Source organism: Nicotiana tabacum, chromosome 18 (assembly GCF_000715075.1).
Source record: "Nicotiana tabacum cultivar K326 chromosome 18, ASM71507v2, whole genome shotgun sequence".
Classification (NCBI taxonomy): domain Eukaryota; kingdom Viridiplantae; phylum Streptophyta; class Magnoliopsida; order Solanales; family Solanaceae; genus Nicotiana; species Nicotiana tabacum.
Window position 1 is genome coordinate 64,622,301 of NC_134097.1, and position 20,020 is coordinate 64,642,320.

Below are 20,020 nucleotides of genomic sequence, written 5' to 3' on the forward strand. Positions count from 1 at the left end.
CCATTATTTTACTAAATGATTTTCTTTTCGCATTTTTAATTCCTGCAATAAGATCTTCAATGTTCAAAACGGTTATGCAATTTAGCAAAACATTTTGACTTTTCTTACAAATCAACACTCATTATCATTTTCTCTCATTACTTTACTTATACAACATTACTATTACTTATCTTGATGAACCAATAACTGTGACATGCAATGAGACAACGCAAAAAACGGACATTGATTCAGAGGAAGATGACATACCAGATGAGATGGTTAAAGAAGTTGTGAACTTTGAGAACAGACCTAAGTCCAACCTGGACGAGACCGAAATTGTTAACTTGGGAGATGCAAAGAACGTCAAGGAAACATGAATCAGTGTTCACCTATCGCCAGCAAAAAAGAAAGAATATACAGAATTTCTAAAGGAATATGAGGACATATTCGCCTGGTCGTATAATGACATGACTGGTCTGAGTACGTCTATTGTGGCTCATAAACTACCAACCGATCCGACATGTCCACCAGTAAAGCAAAAGCTCAGAAATTTCAAGCTTGATATGAGTTTGAAAATCAAGGAAGAAGTCACCAAGCAGGTCATAGATAGGATTCTCAAGGTAGTAGAATACCCGACATGGTTAGCCAGCATCGTGCCAGTGCCAAAAAAGGATGGGAAAGTCAGAGTCTGTGTCGACTACCAAGATCTCAACCGGTCCAGTCTGAAAGATGACTTCTCTTTTTCCGAATATACACATCCTAATTGACAATTGCACCAAGCATGAGCTGCAGTCATTTGTGGATTGCTTTGCTGGTTATCATCAGATCTGGATGGATGAAGAAGATGCTGAGAAAATGACTTTCATTACGTCATGAGGAATGTACTGTTACAAGATGATGTCGTTCGGCCTAAAGAATGCAGGGGCCACCTACATGAGGGCCACGACTACCATTTTCCATGATATGATACACAAAGAGATTGAGGTATATATAGATGATGTCATCGTCAAGTCCAAGAAGGCCATTGATCATATGGAAGATTTGAGGAAGTTCTTCAATAGATTGTGAAGGTACAACCTGAAACTGAATCCCGCGAAGTGTGCATTCGGGGTTCCTGCTGGGAAATTGCTTGGGTTTGTTGTGAGTCACCGAGGAATAGAACTGGATCCATCAAAAGTCAAAGCTATTCAAGAATTACCACCGCCAAATAACAATAAAGATGTGATGAGCTTCTTGGGAAGGCTCAATTACATCAGTCGATTCATAGCATAGTCTACGGTTATCTATGAGCCAATCTTTAAGATGTTGAAGAAGGACGCCGCTACCAAATGGACTGATGACTGCCAAAGGGCCTTCGACAGAATCAAAGAGTACCTGTCAACACCACTAGTCTTGGTCCCGCCCGATCCAGGTAGACCCTTATTACTCTACCTTGCAGTATTAGATGGAGCTTTCGGTTGCATTCTAGGGCAGCATGATGAAACGGGGAGGAAGGAGAAGGCCATCTATTATCTCAGTAAGAAGTTCACCCCGTACGAGGCCCAGTATTCTCTATTGGAGCGCACCTGTTGTGCTTTGACTTGGGTAGCTCAAAATCGGAGGCACTACTTCTGTGCCTATACTACATATCTCATATCAAGGATGGACCCCTTGAAGTACATCTTTCAGAAGCCCATGCCCACTGGCAAGCTAGCCAAGTGGAAAATCTTGTTAAGTGAGTTCGACATTGTTTACGTAACTCAGAAAGCGGTCAAGGGACAAGCACTGGCAGACCACCTTGTTGAGAATCCCGTAGATGGAGAATACGAACCATTGAAAACGTATTTTCCTGACAAAGAGGTATCATTCATAGGAGAAGACATTGCAGAATCCTATGACGGTTGGAGAATGTTTTTCGATCGAGCAACAAATTTCAAAGGAGTTGGCATAGGAGCAGTCCTAGTATCAGAAACCGGTCAGCATTATCCGGTATCCGCCAAACTCAGGTTCCCTTGCACCAACAACATGGCCGAGTATGAAGCTTGCATCTCAGGGCTTAAAATGGCCATTGACATGAATGTTCAAGAGCTACTAGTGATTGAAGATTCAGACCTACTTATACATCAGGTCCGAGAAGAATGGGCAACCAAGAACTCCAAGATACTCCCGTATCTGCATCATGTATAGGAATTGAGAGAGAGGTTCACAACGGAGTTCCAAAATGTTCCCAGAGTCCAGAATGAGTTCGCCGATGCATTGGCTACCCTGTCATCTATGATACAACATCCATACAAGAATTTCATTGACCCCATTCCAGTAAAGATCCATGATCAGCCAACTTTCTATGCCCATGTTGAAGAAGAAGTAGAAGGAAATCCTTGGTTTCACGATATCAAGGAATATTTGACAAAAGGAGAGTACCCAGAGCTTGCAAATCCTACTCAGAAATGCACACTTCAGATATTGTCTAATAACTTCTTTCACGGCGGAGGAACCTTGTATAGGAGGACTCCCTATTTGGGATTACTAAGGTGTGTCGACGCAAAAGAAACATCCAGGCTACTAGAGGAAATTCATGCTAGGACCTGCGGTCCACATATGAATGGTTTTGTCTTAGCAAAGAAGATACTCCGGGCAGGTTACTTTTGAATGACTATGGAAACGGACTGCATCCAGTATGTCCGAAAATGCCACCGCTATCAAATACATGCAGACATGATAAAGGTACCTCTAAATGAGCTCAATGCAACAAACTCACCATGGTCGTTCGCCGCTTGGGGATTGATGTTATTGGACCGATCGAACCTGCCACTTCCAATGGACACAGGTTTATCCTAGTAGCCATCGACTATTTCACCAAATGGGTCGAAGCAGCATCTTACAATGCCGTAACTAAGAAGTCATGGCAGATTTTGTCCGCGACTGCATTGTTTGTTGATTCGGAATTCCAGAGTCAATCATCACTGATAATGGCTCCAACCTCAACAGTGACTTGATGAAAGCTATGTGTGAAAATTTCAAAATTAGACACAAGAATTCCACAGCCTACTGGCCTCAAATGAATGGAGTTGTAGAAGCCGCCAACAAGAATATCAAGAAGATATTGAGGAAAATGATAGAGAAGCATAAATAGTGGCACAAAAAATTATCATTCGCTCTGTTGGGGTATCGCACCACAGTCCGCACATTAACCGGGGCAACCCATTATATGCTGGTTTATGGTACAGAGGTTGTCATTCCCACCGAGGTAGAAATTCCTTCCCTAAGGATCATACAGGAAGCTGAACTCGACGATGCGGAGTGGGTAAAAAGTCATTATGAGCAACTAGCTTTTATAGACGGAAAGAGAATGAATGCAGTTTGCCATGGTCAACTCTACCAGAACAGAATGTCCAGAGCCTTCAACAAAAGATTCAAGTCAAGACAGTTCACACCGGGGCAGCTAGTATTAAAGAAACTTTTTCCGCATCAAGATGAAGCCAAAGGGAAGTTCTCTCCCAATTGGCAGAGTCCATACATGGTCCATCGGGTTCTGACAGGAGGAGCCCTCATACTTGCAGAAATGGACGGAGAAGTCTGGCCAAAGCCAATCAATTCAGATGCAATCAAGCATTACTATACGTAATCCTTATGCTTTCCTTATATGATGTAAATTGAACTACGCTCGACCTGATTCCTATTTAAGAGGGGATACGTAGACAGCTTTATGGATTCGGTCACAATGAATTAAATTTTTATTTCCCCCCGCAATTGGAAAATGGGGATGAATTTTGAGGAGGACCCTCAAAATTCTGAAGTAACTTCAGCCGATCGTCGTGCGAGCAGCAGCCAAAAACATCAACCCATCAAACTAGGGCAGAATTTGGAGGGTCAGCTGGAAAGGTTACAATGTCCCGAGCTACGTCGCAGTCATCGGTTCATCTAAAAAGCTAATTTAATTATACACTTATGTCATATATTTTTTATGAAATTATGCATGTTTATTACTGAAACTGCTTTGTTTAGCAACGCTACCCCAATGATACATACGGTATCACCAGATCAGAGCCGAGCAGGTCAAGCAAAGCCAGCGGGGATACGAACTGACCTTCCCCTTACAAAACTCACGATTTTTCTTTGGATGTAGGCACTAGGATTGCAAAATCATTAAACATACTATACACTCATGGGACAAACATTATTCAGAAATACAACTCTTCGAACCGTCGCACTTACCAATATTTTCTATCCGCACATGCCAGTGATACTCCGTCTGTCACAATCCTCTCAGTAATCACGACATCGCAATCTACTATCAGCTAAGAAAACTCTACTATCACTCGTTATTTGCATTGCATAAGGCTACCTTTATGCCTTCCGAGATTAAACAATGTCTCTATTTGCATTTGCATTCTTGCATAAGGCTACTATTCGGCCTTCCAATTTGCATAAGGTTACTATTCGGCCTTCCAATTTGCATAAGGCTACTATTCGTCCTTCCAATCTGCATAAGGCTACCTTGCATCTGCATTCTTGCATAAGGCTACTATTCAGTCTTCCAATCTGCATAAGGCTACTCTTCGGCCTTCCAATCTGCATAAGGCTACCTTTCTGCCTTCTGAGACTAAACACTGTCTCCATTTGCATCTGCATTCTTGCATAAGGCTACCATTTCTTCCTTTCAAGACTAAACACTGTCTCCATCTCTATCTACATTCTTGCATTGCACAAGGCTACTATTCTGCCTTCCGAGACTAAACGCTATCTCCATCTGCATTTTTGCATAAGGCTACTATTCTGCCTTCCAAGACTAAACATTGTCTCCCTTCGCATATTTGCATAAGGCTACTATTCTGCCTTCCGAGACAAAATGTTGTCTCCCTCTGCATCTTTGCATAAGGTTACCATTCTGCCTTCCGAGGTTAAGCTCTACCTCCATCTGTATTCGCATCTTTGCATAAGGCTATCATTCTGCCTTCCGAGGTTAAGCTCTGCCTCCAATACATTTCAAAACTAAGCGCTATCTCAAGCACTATTTATTTCTCTTTTCTTATGGGCTAAGTTCTGCCCTTCAATTCGCAAGATTAAGCTCTGTCTTGTCCGCATCATGCTACTGCATCTCATGGGCTGAAAGATCGCCTCATATTGCATCTCATGGGCTTAAAGATCGCCAAATTATCCAAAGACGTCATCGTTCGGAGGTACCATCTTCATAGCCCGAGAACATCATGGCATGGCCTGAGGATCCCTTTTAATCTTTTGCATATCATTATTCAAAGGCATCATAGTTTGGAGGCACCATCCTCATAGCCTGAGAGCATCATTTCATGGCCTGCGAATCCTTTATCATACGCTTCATGGCCCAAGACGTCATGGTCTAAGGACGTTATCCTAACCGTCCAAAGACAACATTCATGGTCCGACGGGAATTTACATCATGTTTAAATTTATGCGCGATATACGTTTGTATTGTTTCTAATTGCAGGTAAACTGGCGAGCAGCAACTAACCTAGGAGGAGCGATTCCGCTCCAGTTCCCGCAGCCATATCAAACCTAACCACTTTCGTAAACTGTTCACTCACCCGGCCCTAGATATTGCATTCGTTCTTGAAATCGTCTTCATCGGCATACTCCGCCGATGGATCCTGAACTACAAACGGCCTGATTCCTGTAAAACCATTGATATGTAGGCAACTCAGAAAGCTAGGTTGCGGCCTGAACCTCTTAGAACCGTTTCGTTCGGTCAAAATTGGCGATCATATCTTTACCCGACAACTCTTTCATTCTTTCCGGGTAAAGAGGGGTAGTTGTTAATATCCAATTTTTTCCTAGATATTTTTAATATGCAAAATAACTTCAAAATAGCATATATATGCATATATAAGTATGTACAAATGTTTTATTATTTTCTCATAACTTTTAAAGGTTTTTAAATCAATTTAATTCCCTCTTTTATCCATAAAAACCAAATAATTATTTTTAAAATTATTATTTTTGGTAATTCATTTATTGGATTTTTATATTTATGCTAAAATATAGCTAAGACAATTTTTTATATATTTCTACAATTTTATTTAGTATTTTTAAGCTAAATTGCATATATTTGCAACATTAGCCTTTTAAGATTTAATTGTGTTTTATATTCATAAAATCAAATTCTGTATTTTTAAATTGTTAATTATATATTATAAATCATTTTAGTGCCTTCAATTTGTTTTCAGAAATTTATTTACTATTTTTTATAAATTAAAAAGAGAAAAGTGGCTATTTAAATTTTAGTCCAAATTGGCCTTCAATTTGACCCCAAATTAAACCCAATTTCCCCCGGCCCAATTTCAATTTAAACCCGATACCTAACCCAATTTAACTACCCCAACCCGGATTCCTCATTCAATCCTGGTCGTTGATCATTCAAATCAACGGCCACCGTTACCCTTGCCTAAAATAAAACAAAACGACCCCTTACCCTAATTCATTCTTCACCAAACGCCACCCTTGAATCCCTTCTCTCTCAATTCTCTCTGCATCCTCTCATGAACCCTAGCCACCGCCATCTAATTTCACCCTAATCCACTTCAATCCCTGCCTAATCCATGGCCTCTCATGGCCATTTGAGATGTGTATCGGCCTCTATGGCTCCTGGGTGTTTGTTTCTGTGATTTCATGGCCAGATCTCTTTGAGATCTGGTCCAGTCTTTGCTCAACTTCTATTCATGGTCTTTCTTCGGCCATCTCTGGTCTTTCTCCGGCCAACCATGGCCGTTCAAGTCGGATATTTGACTGTTCTGGCTAGATCGGTAAATTTTGAAGTCTTTCTCACTTTCTATGGGTTTTCTGAAACCCTAAGCTTTAAGATCGTTCAATTTTTCTTTCAGATCTATCTTAGATCTGTGCTTACTATGAACTTCTTAAATGTTTTTCTCAAAGATTCTCCGATTTTCTTTCAAAGTGACTCTTCATTTTTTTCAACGATTAGGGTTTTCCTTTAAGTTTTTAAAAGATCTCTTCTCTGATTTTGATGTTGTTTATGATTTTGCTATGTTTAAAATGATTTGCTCATGTTGTTCTTCTACCTATTTCATCGTATTGGAAAGCCTAGGTCTTTTGGTCTTGTTCGAGTTCTGAAACTGTCCTTGTTTGTTTGAATGTGTATTTGTTCGATTAAATTCTTTGATTCTCTTTTCTTTGTGTGACTTATCTGCTTCTGGTTTCTTATCATCTCTTAAACTCAACTACTGTTGTCAAAACCCTAATTTCTTAAAAGGTTTTCCTCACTTGTTACTGTGAGGCCTTTACTTGTTTTTGATTCTCTTACATGTTACTATGTTCTTCTTCACTGTTGATTCTAAGTGACTACTTGACTACTGTGCTTCGAATACTTTTCTTACTGCTGAAGCCTAGCTTACCCCTACTGCTATTGTATGTTTGTGTTGCTTCTTTTGTCAACATGTTTGACTCTGCATGCCTGTTCATTCCTTGCTATTTATATGTTGAGGTGCAGAATCTTGATCCTTTCTTGATTGATCCTAATTCCCTCGATATTGAGACTGATTGCAAAAGTTTTCTTATGAACCCTAATTTTACTCGTTTGTTTGTATTAATTGATTCCCATCCTTTAATTACTGTAGTGTTTTACCTTGCTGAATTTTTTTCCAAAAATTAAGCCTATTTTGAACTTAGACTTGATTATTTACTTCATGTTTTTACTGCCCCTTATATGACAATAATCAATCTGTCCCCAGACTGATTTCTTTCCTTAATCAAAACCTGTTAGTATCCGTTAAGCAGTAATTCCTTAATTAAAGGGAATCACTTGTGTTAATTGATTCTGATTGTGATTATATCCATGTTTATGTTAAGACTTCACTCGTTTTCAAAACTATAAATACCTACCCTCTCTTCTTTCAAAACACACGAACAATTTGAGTTTAGAACACACACTTACACTCAATTTTTCTCTCTTTTCTCTACTATTACTTGTGTTGCTACTTTGTCTAGCTGGCTGAAAGCCCAGGCTAGACTGTGGAATCTTGCTTACTTTTCTTTCTGCACTTTGCTTCTCTACTGGTATGTCCTAATTAATTTTTAAAGTCTCAAAAACAACATGTTCCTTTGATTGTTCCAATTTCTTTCATTCTTGTCTATTCCTGCTTATGTTTCTGCATTTAAGTTATATTACTAGCATGCTGTAATATGTCCCTTCCCCTTTAAATTAATGCTTCCTTATGTGTGTACTCTGTCAGTCACTTGTTATGTGTTTGCTGACTTATGAATCCCAAACCCCCATACCCCCTCTAAGTGTTTGTACTCTGGCTGGTTTGTGGGCATGCTAGCATCAGTTGTTGCTGTGCATGACCAAACCTGACCCCTTTTGGGGTCATATGCTGCATACAATGTATTCCCAAAACCCCTTGACCCCTTTGTACTGATTCCGTGTAGTTTGAGTTTTACTACTACTATTTTCAAACCACCCTTACCACTTACTATTTTCAACCCAGTTTTAAATAAATCTCTTCCAACTATGTTCTGCACTTCCACTATATTCTTAGAACCTAGGTTCTGCCCATCTTGTGTGAGCCTTGCCTTGGGACCCTTGAGCTCCCTCTGAACTTGGACACATAAGGGCTGACCCTTCCACATTGCACTCATTTCTGTCTGGTTATGCAAACCTGGGTGTAAGCACTGCCCGGGGTCCCTTGAGACCCTTAGGGAACTTTAACACACCCAGATATGAGAAAGGATTTGAAACAACAAATGGCATTTGAGGTGGTTTATTCCATAACTCAGAGAGGAAGTCAGAATCATGCTTCATATGGTTGTAACTTCTTATTTTACACTTTTTCTGATGTAATTCAGTATTTGGTCTGTAATAATTTGTAACCAATATTGGGGTTGGCTAGTGAAATGGATGTGGTGATTATGCATGTTTTAGCTATTAGAAGGGTAGATAACATGCCTATAGGATGTATTTCGATATGATCTGTTAGAGAACATGCCTATAGGATCTGCTCTGTTTTAATTAAGTTCTGCATGCTTTGCTTTCACACGAATAGAAACCATGCCTATAGGATCTAATCGGTTCTAATAGAGACCATGCCTAGAGGGTCTCAATGGTTCTGATACTTCACTACATGTTCAATTAGATACCATGCATATAAGACCAAAATCAGCCTTTAATACTTAGATACCATGTCTATAGGAATTAAAATCAGCTATAATAGAGTTCATGTCTATAGGGTCTAAATCAACTTAGTTAAAATCAGTTTGACTCATGCCTGTCTGAATCAGATTAAACAACCCACCCCATTCGTGTTAATTAATATGGTTGAGAAAGCATGCCTATAAGATCCAAATCACCTGTTTAAAATTAACCACCGCTCTACTACATTCCTAATCAGTTATAGATATCATGCTCATAGGACCTCACTATCACACCTAGGCAAGCCTTAGGTAATAATGATAAAACTGAACTCGCCTTTGTTAATTAGCACTGCTACAACCAGCAGGCAGGCCTGATTAGGACTTCTTATCTGAGTTATGTAATAAATTTGGTCTGCTTCAACAATTTAAACACCCTGCTTTAGTGTTTTAAAATTCAGACCCTAATTGTGTTTAAGTCATGCTATTTATATGCATTGTCTGCGGAGGTATATATGAGCCCTTTAAATTGTTTATATGTTTCCCCTAATATGCAGTCCTATGTGTTTTGTATGTCGCCTTAGCCTTTTTACCTTTAAAACCTAAGAGTCAGCCTAAAATCCTCCCCTTATAGGAATAGTAGTCTTAAATTCCTCCGGGACTGATAGAAATGGGATGGGTAATAGCATGCAATAGAGGTTGATACCAATCCGCTCTTTAATACCTTAACAAGCTGGGAAGGGTAGATATGAATATGATGACCAGTGCGCTAATACTACGTGTATCCCCTCTTCTAAAGAGTGTCATACCGGGTATAGCATTGATGTGATCCATATTATAAATGAGCCTAGGACCCCCCCTCCCTTTTACATTCTCAAGTATTTGTAAAACTGCAACTCCTTTTCAAAATTCGCCTTTTAATAATTGTTTTCAAGCTCTTATGTGTTTAAACTTAAATCCCCTACTATTTGAGCCTATACTTATCTATTTGCTAATTGGGCAAATTCACAAAACTGTCTGGCCGGGAACCACACTAGTGGATCCCGAGGGGTGCCTAACACCTTCCCCTTAGGATAATTTCAAGCCCTTACCCTATGGTTATCAAACAAACTCAGAAATGAACCATATAGGTGTCCTAATGCACCTTAAATCATTATGCGGCGACTCTTCAAATGCAAACCCAGTTCTCAAAAGGAATGAGTTGTCCCATACCCCAAAATGTCATAAACCCGATTTTCCGATGTGAAGAGGGAAAAAGGGGCGCGACAATGCCGAGCCTTCATATATGAGATAACACTACGGGTAGAATGACCAGGAGTCCCTCTCCACTCCAAATGGGGTAAACCCGGCAAGGCTAAGGTCACGGTCTTGGCATGACAGTCCAAGATAGCGTGGTAGGGTGATAACCAGTCCATCCCCAATATGACATCAAAATCAACCATGTCCAGAAGTAGCAAATATACACGAGTCTCAAGACCCCCAATCACAACTATACATGAACAATGGACACGATCTACCACAATAGAATCACCCACCGGTGTAGATACATATACATAAGCACTCAAAGAATCACTAGGCATGACCAGATACAGTGCAAAATAAGATGACACATAAGAGTATGTAGATTCTGGATCAAATAAAACCAAAGAATCTCTACTACAAACCAGAACAGTACCTGTGATAACTGCATCGGAAGCCTCAGCCTCAGGCCTAGCTGGAAGAGCATAACATCGGGGCTGAGCCCCTCCACCCTGAACTACATCTCTGGGACGGCCTGCTACTGGCTGGTCTCTACCTCTAGCTGTCTGACCTCCACCTCTAATACCTCTACCTCCAACTTTTGCCCCTCTACCCCCACCCCTAGCTGGCGGAGCGGGCGGTGGAACACCTGGTGCCTGAACCATAGCACGGGAACCCTGCTGCTACGACTGAGCACCCACCAATCTCGGACAAGCCCTCCAGATATGACCATACTTACCGCACTTAAATCATCCACCTGAATTTTGCGGCTGAGGAAACTGAGACTGACCCTGGCAACCTGAATGACCACCCCGAAAACTCTGGAGCGGCGGTGCACTGCAGGACTACTGATCAAAATACTACATATGAAAACCACGACCACATGAAGCACCGTGAGAAACCTGAAGTGCTGACTGAAGAGGCCTAGGAGAATGGCCTCTACCATACGAATCCCTGCCTCCGGACGAGGCACCACTGAATCTGCCTGAATGATGAGGCCTTTTGTCAGACCCCTGACCACCCCCGCGACAGAACCATCTCAACTCTCTTGGCCACATTGGCCGCCTCCTGAAAAGAAATCTCACTCCCCGTCTCCTTAGCCATCTGAAGTCGAATAGGCTGAATGAGTCCCTCAATAAACCTCCTCACCTCTCTCTCTCTCTCTCTCGGTGGGAAGTATGATAAGAGCATGACGGGCCAAGTCGATAAATCTGGTCTAATACTGAGTAACAGTCATAGAACCCTACTGGAGACACTCAAACTGCCTCTGATAGATCTCTCTCTGAGTGATAGGGAGAAATTTCTCCAGAAATAGCTAAGTAAACTGCTCCCAAGTCAAGGCTGGTGATCTGGCTGATCTAGCCAAACAATAATCTCTCCACCAAGTCTTGGCGGATCCAAATAGGCGAAAAGTAGCAAAGTCAACCCCATTGGTCTCCACTATCCCCATGTTCCCGAGAACCTCATGGTAGCAGTCTAGATAATCCTGGGGATCCTCAGTAGATGCACCGCTGAGAGTGGAAGTGAAGAGCTCGGTGAACCTATCCAGCCTCCACAAAGCATCGGCAGACATAGCCGCTCCATCACCGGTCTGAGCTACCACACCCGGCTGAACTGCTCCAACTGGCTGAGTTGCTGGAGTCTGAAACTGGGGAGCCATCTGCTCCGGAGTGCGAGTAGCTGGAGTCTGGGCTCCTCCTCCAACCTGAGTGACAGTTGGTGCTATAGGAAGCAAGCTTGCTCGGGTGACACTCTCCATAAGGTCCAGTAGACAGGCCAGAGCATCCTGGAGTACTGGAGTAGCAATGAACCACTCTATGACCTGAACTGGGCCCACCGGAACTGCGTGGACCAGAACCTCATCATCAAAGTCAACCTGAGACTAACCGCGGGTGCTGCTGCTCTAGGCTAAGCTCTGCCCCTACCTCGGCCGCTAGCACGGGCTCGGCTTCGCCCTCGCCCTTTGCCCATCGTGGGAACTGCTGCTGGGGGCTCGGGCTGCTGATCGGTGAATGAGAAAGCGTGTGTTCTCGCCATCTGCGAAAGAACATAGTAGAAATTCAATTAGCATTGAGAAACCAAACCGCACAACATGAAAGAATAAATGTGAAGTTTTTCCTAACTCTGTAGCCTCTGGGGGATAAATACAGACGTTTCCATACCGATCCCTCAGACTCTACTAAGCTTGTCTGTGAATTGTCAGACCCATGTAACCTAGAGCTCTGATACCAACTTATCACGACTCGGATTTCCCACCCTCGGGAGTCGTGATGGCGCCTACTAGTGAGAGCTAGGCAAGCCGACCATTTGAATTATTTACCTTTTTCCCGTTTTAGTCATTTTACAATTAATAACCAACAATTAATAAACAGCAGAAATCTAATAAGCGGAAAACTGAAATGTAATAACTTAAGATAGATGCCAATACCAATCCATACAATAACTACCCAAGACTGGTGTTACAATTCCACAGACTGTCTAGGAATACTACAAATAAAAGTCTGAAAGATTTATTACAACACTGTCTCTGAGATATATAAAAGAAACAGGCTAAAAGGATAGGGGAAGACGCCAAGGCCTGCTGACGCCTGCAGGACTACCTTGGAATCTCTGACTGGAATGAAGGCAGCCACCCAAAACTACGGTCTGAAAGCTGCTGCTCCGGGATCTGCACACAGTGCAGAGTGTAGTATCAGCACAACCGACCCCATGTGCTGGTAAGTGCCTAGCCTAACCCCGGCGAAGTAATGACGAGGCTAGGACCAGAATACCAAATAAACCTGTGCAGTTATATCATATACAACGAAAACTAAAAGCAGAAATGTACAATTAAGGATGGGAGAGGGAAACATGTTGCAGGGGAATATCATTTACCAATAGTAACTCAGGAGAAAAGCATAAAGAACAATTTTGAAATTCGCAGTAGAAAGAATAAGGAAACTGTAACAAATTAATAACCACTTTTATCATTTATTGTTGCGGCGCGTAACCCGATCCATATAATAATCACACTGTTGTAGCGTGCAACCCGATCCATATCATATATCATTGTTGTGGCGTGCAACCCGATCCAAATATAGTATTGTTGTGGCGTGCAACCCGATCCCAATATGCAATTCATCACCAATCACAAAAGAGTCCCGACAAGGGAACAATAAGGGAACAATAATATCCCCGCAAGGGAATCGACAGTAAGAAGTAAATACGTCCCGGCAAGGGAATCAACTATAACCAAACTTGTTCTAATATTTAACTTTACACAGAAAACCTCAACTAGCACCAATACTCAACCATAAGCAATTTCCAAGAGAATAATCATAATTCTTCCACAAAGAATCAACAACTTAGACATTTGTAGCACTTATTAAGAACACAACGATTTCAACTTAAGACTCACGGGCATGCTTGACACCAACGTATAGATACTCGTCACCATGGCTATACATAGTACTCAACAAATAACACATAGCAAATAGGACACAACTCCTAATCCCTCAAGCTAATGTTAGACCAAACACTTACTTCGATGCCTCGAACAAAATTCAAGTCTCAACTATCGCTTTACCTCTTGATTCCACCAACAATTCACTCGTATATAGCCACAAGTTACTTAATTACATCAATAAATACTAAATGAATCAATTCTAATGTATGAAAATAAGTTTTTTAAAGTTTTCCCCAAAAAGTCAAAAATCGCCCCCGGGCCCACATGGTCAAAACCCGAAGTTCGAACCAAAACTCGATTACCCATTCTCCCACGAACCCAAATATATAATTTGTTCTGAAATCGGACCTCAAATCGAGGTCCAAATTCCCAAAATTTGAAAAGCTGGTGTCGCATTTGCGACCACTGGGCTACAACTGGATGCATCGCATTTGCGATGAGTACCTCGCATTTGCGAGGTAATGCTGGCCTGGGCTTTTTCGCATTTGCGACATAACTCTCGCATTTGCGAGCCAGGCTTCGCAAATGCGAAGCCTGCAGGCCTACAATATACCAGTTAAAATCTGCAACATCCTAAGTCCGAATTCCACTCCGTGGCCCTAAACCAAACATGCATACGAACCTAAAAATATCATACGGACTTGCTCGTGCATTCAAATCACCAAAATAACCTCAACAATTATGAATTTAGCATCAAAATCATGAAATCACTTAATTATATCAAATTTTCCAATTTTCTCAAATAAGGTCCGATTCATGTCATTTCAAGTCCGTTTCTTACCAAATTTCACATACTCAACTTAAACCACGTGTAAGACCTATATCGGGATCCGGAACAAGAATACGGGCTCGATACCATCTCACACATTTCATTTTCAAAAACTCATAAATATTCTAGAAAATAATTTTCTTTAAAAATTTATTTCTCGGGCTTGGGACCTCGGAATTCGATTCCGAGCATACGCCTAAGTCCCATATTTTCCTAGGACTCTCCGGGACCGTCAAATTACGGGTCCGGGTCCGTTTACCCAAAATGTTGACCAAAGTCAACTTAAATTCATTTTAAAGGCAAAATTCATTATTTTTCACAGGTTTTCACATATTGGCTTTCCGTCTACGCGCCCAGATTGTGCATGCAAATCGAAGTGGGACAAAAAGAGGTTTTTAAGGCCTCGGAACACAAAATTTATATCTAAAACAAGTGATGACCTCATCACAATTATAATTATAATCATCAGAAATACCAATTCTAACTTATCTGATTCATGATGGGTACAATCAAATTATTCCCCTTCAAACAATAATCATTTTTTTAAATTGAAGCGAGTCCATAAATAATGAACTGAAGGATGTTTCACGCTCTAACCAAGAAGTTGCATGCCTTTTTTTTCTTCTTAATTAATAAGTGGGTTAAACAGGCGTTATATACGGAGAAGGACAGTTTGTTTATTAATCCACAATAAACTATTACATTTATTTCTCAGTGGATGTTTAATTATTTAATTTTATAGATAGTCTTTACGTCAAAGAGATCCAACAAACCCACGTATGACTCATGAGTTCAACTTCATTTTCGTTGGTCACTAAAATGATGACATAAGGTAGAGGTAACAACATTTGATTACTACTCCTTTTATAAATAGTGATTTTCCTTCTTTGAAGGAGTCTTCCCTCCTTGGTATATTGCTTCAGGTGCAATTCTGCAAATCTCCCAAGTTTTATCCATTTTCGATGCTCTCCAGTTTCGCTCACCTCTAGGTACGCAAATCTCTGTATACTTAATATTTATGTGCTTATATGTTGGATCTACTTTCTAAATTTATACAATTCTGCATGTACATATGAGACCGTTCGTGTGTGTATGTGTATGCTCACACACAGACACTTTTATATGAATACAAGATATATGTCATTGCTTATGTGTGAAGCTTTTAAATGAATCTGCAGATCATGGCTGTTCAATTTTTTTTATTGAGGTTTCGTTTTGTTTCTTTTTAACCGTAGAATCTAATACATGAGTGTTTGTTTTGGTTTAGTCGCTTCATTAGTTTAGCTTATGAAAGGGGGAAATTCTTGTATGTTGTCCCATGTTTGATTCAATATCAGCAAATTAAAGAATATGGATGGAATATGTCTATCTATCTATCTATGAGGACCTATTCTTTAGCATTTGATTTTTCCAAATGCTTATGATTAAGGGTGAGAATGAATAATTAACAACTTGCTAAATGTGAAACCAGCAATGGAGGGAAGATATTCTATACCCGCTCGCTGCCAGGGGCGGAGCTAGGTATAAAAGAAGGGGGTCCAATTAAATTCCTTTGTTGAAAAAATATACCAATCAAATAGGAAGGGAAAAAAAACAAAATTTTTCCTTACTCAAATTGCTTTTGGTCACTTACTCAAATCCCAACTTTGGTATTATACTCCTTCCGTTTCAAATTAGATGAACTAGTTTAACTCGGCACGGAGTTTAAGAAGAAAAAAAGATTCTTGAAACTTATGGTCTTAAAAGTTTAAGGGGTAAAAACTTATAGGGCCATGACATTTGTGCGGTTATAAAAACTTCTTATTAAGGATAAAATCGGTAAGATAAAAATTTTAAAGTTGAATTATTTATAATTGTAGAAATATGTCATTATTTTTGGAATGAATTAGAAAGGAAAGTGTGTAATCTAAATTGAAACAGAAGGACTAATATTTTCTTGAATCCATCTCTTATAAATTTATGGCTCTGTCACTCCTCACTACCATAATGCAAAAGGGCTCGTTTCTTAGTGTCTAGGGTCGTGTAGGATCAGAGCCAACAGTCATTTTCTAGGTGCATTTGGTTTTGTTTGAGTGTTTCTATAATAGGTAAATTAATTTGATAAGGAAAATAAAGATTAATCAAATTTTATCTGGTTTATAAGTCAAATACAACAATTTGTAATAATAGCCTTGCAAAAATGAGATCTATGTCCTATCAAGTGTCATGTGCCATTAAGTTGGAAAGTAGCTCATTTGATGTGGCATCATGTTACCTTCAACAGGTAAGAAGCTTCCTTTAAAGTATTATTAGTACATTTAATCAATATATTACTATTTTCTTTCAACTTCTAAACATGTTTTAAACTAAACAGGTCAAGAAGAAATAGGAGGGGCAAAACATAACAAAACTTCTTTTCGATATTTGTGAATAGTTTAAGTATTATCTCTATGTTCCCATTAACTGCAAAAGTTCTTGTAGTAATTCCAACTATGATTTTACTCTTTCAAATGACTCCTAGGGGACAATTCAAGATGAAAACTTATTATAGATCAGTCTCTCAACAAGAATTCTATTAAAAGAAACTGTAACAATTTATGTAGTAGCTGTTTGTTTTATGACAAGAGTTGTTATGTAGATATCTTGATATCATTAAATTATGAAACTTTTAAGCACCAGTAGAGGATCTGTTAATTTCACCATATTTTAAATTACTGACAACTACATCATTTTCTTGTGATGTCCAACTTAAATGTATTCATTTCAAAGCGTCCAACTATATTATTATGCAGACTAGGTTCTCTTCTTTACCAGAAATGTGTCTCTTTATTATGGTGGATGTGACTCTGGCAAGTATTACCTTAAAATCACCTTAATATCATAGGAACTTTTGGAAGTTGAGGAGGAATCTCTATTTGAAACTTGTAAATGCATTCATCATCATCCCCCAGTTCTCTATTCTAATCCCTATTGTTAGAATTTCCTTTCTAATGTGACGATCATGTTGTGAACATGGATAAGTTAGATAATGCTTATGGGCCAGTTATTTGGATAAAGGTTGTCCAAGCTATTGGTCCTGGGGCAAAACCGTGATATGGCCAAGGAATTAGACAGCCCAATAATATATTTGCTTGGGATCCAGGTTGAGTGGGGAAGTACGTGATAAAGGGGATAAAAGGGTGTCATCGGCAGTTTTGGGAATTATGCGAATTGTGTCAACTGCTTAGGCAAAGTCTATGTTTCCTCATCCCCAATTCTTCTCTATGTACTCCTCATCCCCTTCTTCTACTTTGATTGTTCTTAGCAATTTCCTTTCAGTGTTTCGTTTCCCTTTGTAATTCTCGTTTCTATCGTAGTGAAATACACTTGTTAATAAGTTGGGCGTGGAATTGTGTGTGTTTAGTTTTGTGTTTGTTACATACCATTTTCCATGAGACAAATAATTAGTCTACATTATGCTGTTAAGTTCTTGATATCTTAGTTGCTTTCTGATAATTTGGCCATCATCTGCTTTGACATAGTTTTGTCGACTACTTAAGCCTTGAACTCTTGAAGGCACAAGTCATTTGTTCTCACTAGGCTTCATATTTTGTTTAATTGCAGATATGAGCTTCAGGAGTTGTAGTCCTCCATGTTTATGGGAGCTCCGCCAATTTATGTTCTATATAACGAGTGAGAGTAAAGTTACTGAAATTGCGCGCATGTAAGAACTTTTAGCTGGCTCATATCTTCAGCTCTTTTAGACAATCGCCTTGAGCACAGAAGATAGGATGGAACTTAGCCAGGTTCTTGCCTCTGACGAGAAAGCAAAACATTTTCCTTTAACACCTTTCAGAATCCTCAGGGGTGTGATATGTTTAGCGATTCTTCTTTCAACCGCATTCATTTGCTTAATTTATTTCGCACCAATAGCAGCTGTTCTCTTGCGCTTCTTCAGCACACATTATAGTAGGAAAGTAGTGTCATTCCTCTTTGGTCTTTGGCTTGGATTGTGGCCGTTCTTGTTTGAAAAGATAAATGAAACCAGAGTGGTCTTTTCTGGAGAACATGTTCCACCACAAGAACGTGTTCTGCTGATGGCCAACCACAGAACAGAAGTTGATTGGATGTACTTGTGGGATCTTGCATTGCGGAAGGGATGCTTGGGTCACATCAAATATCTACTTAAGAAAAGTTTGATAAGATTGCCAGTCTTTGGATGGGGATTTCATGTGCTGGAGTTCATCCCACTCGAGAGAAAATTAGAAGTGGATGAACCAGTTATAAGACAGATGGTTTCGACTTTTACCAATCCTCAGGATCCACTTTGGCTGACCCTTTTCCCCGAGGGAACTGATTTCACGTAAGGAATAGTAATTCTTAGAATCTTAAGATGAAATGTCTCATTCTTACCTGAACATTTCACAATTATTATTCTGTTTACTCTCTAAAATTGCTACTTGCCTTTACTTGCAGTGAGCAGAAGTGCAAAAGCAGCCAAGAGTTTGCTATCAAGAATGGATTACCTGTTCTAAAGAATGTACTGCTTCCTAAGACGAAAGGTTTTTATGCATGTTTGGAAATATTAAGGAGCTCCTTGGATGCAGGTTTTGTCTTGTAACAAATGTTTTCTACTTTTGACTCTCCAGTAGTCTTATATATACTCCCTTAACATGTTCAATTTGCAGTTTATGATGTGACTATCGCATATAAGAATCAGTGTCCAACTCTATTGGACAATGTTTTCGGCGTGGATCCTTCTCAAGTACACATTCATATCAGACGCATTCCCATAGAGGAGATTCCAGCATCCGAAAAGGAGGCATTTGCATGGTTGATGGAGACATTTCAGTTGAAGGATCAGTTACTCTCTAATTTTATTGCAAATGGTCATTTCCCTAATGAAGGAACCGAAGAAGAACTCTCTACAGCAAAATGCTTGGTCAATTTTACACTAGTAATTGCTGTTAGTGGAATACTTGCATTCTTTACATTTTATTCATTCATCTGGTTCAAAATATATGTAGGTTTGTCTTGTCTATACCTTGCTTCTGCTGCTTACTTCAATTTTAGACCACAACCTCTTCTTGGTTGTACTAATGAAAAGCCTTGGTGCAGAAAAAGTTCATAGAATGAAAAACCAGCACAAGGTAATATTGATGATGATTTTGAATTGCATTCTTCAAATTCTTAACAATATTCGTTCTTCTTTTCCTTTGGCTTAATTACTGTTGGAAGTGAAAGTGAAATTTCGTTTTCCTTCTTTCCTCTTGTGGTTTTCTCAATTACTTTATGTCAACATGTCACCTTTTTTGTTTCGAAAATAAGTTAATCAATCGCTAAAATTAGATTTAGGATTTCTTACCATATTTTTATTTAACCCAACATTTGTTTAATAGTTGAATCAATTTAGTTTGTAACAATAAGGCCACAAGCAATCGACTGACTCAATTTATGAAAAGAAAATCAGTGATGGCAGTAAAATAAAATACAAACACAAACGATTGTAAAGACAAAAGGAGGAGATCTTACTG

General features: G+C 39.7%; 1 protein-coding gene across 1 annotated transcript; it reads left to right on the plus strand.

Moving 5' to 3' along the window:
* The first annotated feature begins 15,369 nt into the window (after positions 1-15,369).
* On the plus strand, positions 15,370-19,700 carry LOC107793710 (putative 1-acyl-sn-glycerol-3-phosphate acyltransferase 4). Its single transcript, XM_016616114.2, has 4 exons — positions 15,370-15,517; positions 18,111-18,849; positions 18,963-19,093; positions 19,175-19,700. The coding sequence occupies exons 2-4, from the start codon at positions 18,278-18,280 to the stop codon at positions 19,615-19,617; spliced, it is 1,146 nt and encodes a 381-aa protein (XP_016471600.1). The 5' UTR covers positions 15,370-15,517; positions 18,111-18,277; the 3' UTR covers positions 19,618-19,700.
* The last annotated feature ends 320 nt before the right edge of the window (positions 19,701-20,020 follow it).